The 5796-nt window shown below is 36.4% G+C and overlaps 1 protein-coding gene across 4 annotated transcripts in view; it reads left to right on the top strand.

Moving 5' to 3' along the window:
• The window catches only part of NIPBL (Nipped-B homolog (Drosophila)), a 138683-nt gene that overhangs the window by 72487 nt on the left and 60400 nt on the right, over window positions 1-5796 (top strand). For all 4 annotated transcript variants that reach the window (XM_006761751.2, XM_015562638.1, XM_006761747.2 and 1 more), the window contains 5 exons: window positions 802-891; window positions 3137-3351; window positions 3465-3567; window positions 4249-4347; window positions 4443-4589. In XM_006761751.2, the coding sequence (XP_006761814.1) occupies window positions 802-891; window positions 3137-3351; window positions 3465-3567; window positions 4249-4347; window positions 4443-4589 (654 nt within the window). The remainder of the gene's footprint in view (window positions 1-801; window positions 892-3136; window positions 3352-3464; window positions 3568-4248; window positions 4348-4442; window positions 4590-5796) is intronic.

Below are 5796 nucleotides of genomic sequence, written 5' to 3'. Positions count from 1 at the left end.
GACTAGAACGTGGCTAGAGATCCTGCCTGGGCTGCTGATCAACTGAACGCTGTCTCCGTGTCATTCCTTCTTTGCCGACTCCGTCCACACCTTTGGGGACCCCTCCACTCGCCTGCCTGATCAACCCTAACCCTCTGACTGCCTGCCTCATTGCCCCTAACCCCTCTGCCTGCTTGCCTGATCACCCCTAACTGCTTGCCTGCCTGCCTGCCTGCCTGATCGCCCCTAACCACCTCTGCCTCAGCCCCTGCTTCCGTGGCTTCATCCGGAAGAATGTCCAGAATGATGTCCAGAAGGTTGTTTGGCTGTCTGGTCTAATTAGCATATTATGTTTTTATTATTATAGATACCCTACGTGAAGTACTATTTTTATATTAGTTACAAATAAAAATATTTCCCTTCCAGAATGTTCTTTCTAAAATAACATGCCAAAGAAACATATAACAAACACATAATAATACAGATAATAATAGTTTCCTATACTAGTTAAAAATTTGGAGTTTTTGATTTTTCCGAACAGAAAAACCGCTGCTAGGACCCTTCTGCCTCTGAGGATTTAACACATTGTTCTGATCATTGTTATGTCAGCTACGAGGCTGCTCCTCAAAGAAAGATGACATGAAGTTCATAAAAATAAAGGCCAACTTCAGCTATCAATACATTTTTCAAAAATTGTATTCTTCTGTTTCTTCCATTTAGTTGCTATACTTATATTTTCCTTTTTATTATTTGTTATTCTTTCCTCTGTGTTTGCAACTATGGAATTTATTAAAATACATTCTTATTCGGCTTATTTTATAGGTTTCAGGAGGAGAAGATGAAATCCAGCAATTGCAAAAAGCATTACTTGATTACTTGGAGGAAAACACCGAGACTGATCCTTCACTGGTGGTAGGATTCTCTCAACTTTTTTTTAAATAACACAATGCTAATTCAAATTGGATCTGAAAGAAAATTGGGAAATATCATGAAGGGGAAAATTGTCTGGAATGTTGATTTTTGAAACAAAAGGATAGTTGATAATCTAAACAGAAAAGAATTGTTATGGATTGACTTGTCTTATATGGAATTCTGGTGCAGATATTATAGTGTACAGTAAGCCCTTGATTTTGCAGACCTCAATTTAACGAACTTCAGATTTAATGGACAAAATTTACTGTCCATATGTCATATGTGAAAGTTAACACCCTGTTAATTTTAAAGTGCTTTTAACCAATATTTGCTTATAATTAACAGGTTATTAATTCACTGTTATTTTTAATAAATTTTAGCGAATGGGCCATATGTTGAAAAGAAACACTAGTAATTTCAGCAACATAAATAAATATATATCTACAACTATATTTACATATTTTTTTAATATATTTTATTGATTTTCTACAGAGAGGAAGGGAGAGGAATAGAGAGTTAGAAATATCGATGAGAGAGAAACATCGATCAGCAGCCTCCTGCGCACCCCCTACTGGGGATGTGCCACAACCAAGGTACATGCCCTTGACGGGAACCGAACCCGGGACCCTTCAGTCCACAGGCTGACGCCCTATCCACTGAGCCAAACCAGTTAGGGCTATATTTACATATTTAAATCCAAGAGTCACTGCTCATAAACAGTGTTTGGCAGATGATTAGCACGTGATCATCCTTATTGTGCATGGTAATTGGTTCCGTTGTTGCCTTGTGGCATGACTTTCTGCAGCAGTTTTAATGCGTGCTGTCCTGTATTACCGTGTGCACTAAGCCACACCTCAGCTGTGTGCAATTGTTTACTCGTATGCATTTACTAGACCTATTCCATATAAATTTAAAATTACAGTAATACACCCCTAGGTGATTTGGCTCAGTGGATAGAGCGTTGGGCCTGTGGACTGAAGAGTCCCGGGTTCAATTCCAGTCAACAGCACATGCCTGGATTTGTAGGCTCGATTCCCAGTAGGGGCATGGAGGAGGCAGCCAATCAATGATTCCCTCTCATCATTGATGTTTCTATCTCTCTCTCCCTCTCCCTTCCTCTCTGAAATCAATAAAAATACACTTACAAAAAAAAGAGCCCATCAAAATAATTCAAAATACATTTTAAAAAATAAAATTACAGTAATACATATAGAAAACTTTTCTGTGAATTTAAACTTTTCATACTTAATTTAAATTACATAAGAAGTGTCAACGTAAGAAAAACAGGTAAACTAATTTGTCAATTTTTAACACATGCATTCAGAAAACCTACTTTATTATATAATGGACTTTTGGCTTTAACAGACATACCTTCACCCGAATTAGTCCATTATGTCGAGGTTTTACTGTACTAAAATTGTGTGACATGGGAAGTATTTGGAAATCCTTTCATAGGTTATCTTTAAGACTAGACTAGATCATGGGTCCTCACAGAGGGCATGGCATATAAAAAGAAACTGTTAGCATATAAAAAGAAACTATTAGAATTGTATATGTATATTTACTTTTAATATAATCCTTAATTCTGTTTTTGTGTATGCTATATTAAGTTTCAAAAATATTAGTATAATGGTTCCTATTTTTGTGTATGTTATATTAAGTATCAAAAATAGTATAATAGTTCCTATTATAAAATTTATTAGGATACAGTATGCATAATTTGGGATGCTTTTAATTTTTTTTTAACTGATGGGAAATGCAGTCTAAAGAGATTGGAGTTAACTAAGTTATTTAGCCAACTACTGAAGGTTTTCAATCATTGAAATGAACAGATTAGAGATATAACTCAGTATTAAAATATTTAAATATTAATTGGCTGTTTATTTCTTAAAGTTGAGATTTTGAAAATAACTAATCTTCTGCTGTCAGCATTTTATCTATTTGCTCTAAACTTTTTTTAGTTGACCCATTATCCTTCTAATTTTACTGACTCATGTGATACTGTCCTTAGGTAAAGTAGTCAATAGTGGTATTTAATACAGTTGTGTTTATCGAATTATCTTTTGACATCATTATAATGGGACTAAGTGAAATAATTTTTTCTATCATTTAGATATTCTAAACGTTACAACTTTTTTCTTAAAATATGGTTTCATCTGATGGAAATTGTTTTAAAATAAATCTTAATATTTATATTCCTGATTGTGTACCAGTCTCATCAAACTCACATTTCATTTCTTTTCAGTTTTCTCGTAAATTCTATATAGCTCAGTGGTTCCGTGACACAACTTTGGAAACAGAAAAAGCAATGAAATCACAAAAAGATGAGGAATCATCTGAAGGTACACATCACGCAAAGGAAGTTGAGACAACTGGTCAAATTATGCATCGAGCTGAAAACCGGAAAAAGTTTCTTAGAAGCATTATCAAAACCACACCTTCTCAGTTCAGCACATTAAAGTAAGATCTAGAGCAAACACATCTTTACTTTCTTATTTATCTCTCTTTGAAATCTATTTACTTACTTTATAAGAAATTAAATAAAATTAAAATTTAATAACTTTTTGTTGCAGGATGAACTCTGATACTGTGGACTATGATGATGCTTGTTTGATTGTTCGATACTTGGCCTCTATGAGGCCGTTTGCCCAGAGCTTTGATATTTATTTGACACAGGTAAACTGGACCAAAATTCCTTATACAATGATATTTATCTAATTCTGGCTATTTGTGGGAGTATATGATATCTCTTCATTATTGGGAAAAGATAAAGATCATGAAAGTAGCATTTGTTTCTATGTTGACAATAGATTTTTACTCACTTATATAACAACTAGAGGCCCGGTGCACGAAATTCATGCACTGGAGGTGAGGTGTCCCTCAGCCCAGCCTGCACCCTCTCACAGTCCGGGACCCCTCGGGAGATGTCCACCTGCTGGCTTAGGCTCCCAGGGATTTGGTCTAAGCCAGCAGATGGGCATCCCTCTCACAATCTGGGACCCCTCGCTCCTTACCACTCAGTTCGCTGTTCCTTAGCACTGCCGCGGAGGCGGGAGAGGCTCGACACTGCCGCTGTGTGCTCCAGCCATGAGCCCGGCTTCTGGATCAGCGGACAGTCCCCCTGTGGGAATGCACTGACCACCAGGGGGCAGCTCCTGCATTGAGCGTCTGCCCTTGGTGGTCAGTATGCATTATTGCAACTGGTTGTTCTGGTTATTCCACTGTAATGGTCACTTAGGCTGGTATTATATGGATTCGAGAAAAATATGATATTTTTAATCTTTTGTTTGCATGCTATATTTTGTTGAAATGTTAAATGTTGTAAAATTTATGAAAATTTCATTGTTTGCTTGGCAGATTCTTCGAGTTCTTGGGGAAAATGCAATTGCCGTTCGAACAAAAGCCATGAAGTGTTTATCTGAGGTTGTTGCTGTAGACCCCAGTATCCTAGCAAGGGTAAAGAGGAGCGCACATGATTCTTATCTGAACTTTCTATTCAAATTAAAATATTAGCTTTAAGTGTAAATTATATTTTCTTTGTTTTTCTTTAGCTTGATATGCAGCGTGGGGTTCATGGCCGATTGATGGATAACTCTACTAGTGTCCGGGAAGCAGCAGTAGAATTACTAGGTCGATTTGTCCTTTGTCGACCTCAGCTTGCTGAGCAGTATTATGATATGCTGATTGAAAGAATATTGGTTTGTTATTTTGTCATTTTTATTACGATTCATGAATATAATTTGGTTTTCCTAGTACTGTCACATTATTTTTAACATTAAGTTAGAAAAGTAAATACCAATTACATATTTATATTGCCCAATCTGTGAACTGTAGCAGCTTTCTAAGGAAGGATGTATTCCAGGAGATCTGCTCAATACTCTAGGAAATCATTGGTCAAAATTGGATTCCTTTTTTCAGTTACTATTGCCCTTTGATTATGTCAGTTTATTATGAGTAAATGATAGGAACTACATGGCATAGTTAAATATTTTGGTTAGGAATCTAGAATAATTATGCATATATATCAGTGTACATATAAACAGGAAGAATTATTTCAATGAGAACTAAGTACAGAACTTTGATATCTGGCAGTATTTTTTAATTATTCATGTGTGTCTGCATGATGTTTTCTTAAAGCTGAATATGACACGCAAGTTAGACCAGAAAGTCATTTGTGTCTTAAGAACAAACTAAAATACTGTTCTAAGATACATAATTTTCTTATATGTCATGGATTTCTCTGGTCCTTGAGCATTTTCCTGGAATATAAGAGGAACCATTGGAATTACTAGATACCTGCGGAATCTACATACCACGCACTGCAGGCATATTGACTTCTTCTATAACTCAACAGAAATGCACTAGATACATAAAATGACAGTTTACCACCTTTAATCTAATATCAGAATATTGTTTGATTGAGAGTTACAGATATTTTCAGCTTCAACTTTCATACAATCTTGATTGAAACAAAATATTTAAGAATGGAAGAATTTTAGTGCCTTAGTGTTTTCAAGAGTGAAGGGCAAAACCTATAGGATTTCCAAACTAATGAACTCTGACAGTATCTGCTCTAGGAATATATTCTAAATATTTTCACAATTGCTAAACTGCATAATGGAAATAATTTTAGAGAGGAGAACCGAAGATGGCGGCATAGGTTAACGCCGGAGATTGCTGCCTTAAACAACCAATTCAAATTAAACCTGAAAAAGGGAACGGACAACATCCAGAACCACAGGAGGGCTGGCTGAGTGGAAATCCTACAACTAGGAGTAAAGAGAATACCATATCCAGACTCAGAGGAGGCGCAGTGCTGAAGTGAAATTCTCAGATCCCCAGGGACCCGCCCAAGCCCTGCTCCGCAGAGCCACCTGCTGGATAGCGCAGGCAATTGCTAGATTC

The sequence above is a fragment of the Myotis davidii genome, unplaced genomic scaffold (assembly GCF_000327345.1).
Source record: "Myotis davidii unplaced genomic scaffold, ASM32734v1 scaffold496, whole genome shotgun sequence".
Lineage (NCBI taxonomy): Eukaryota > Metazoa > Chordata > Mammalia > Chiroptera > Vespertilionidae > Myotis > Myotis davidii.
Note: the sequence above shows the minus strand (reverse complement) of the source record. Positions and strands in the feature narration are given on the sequence as shown.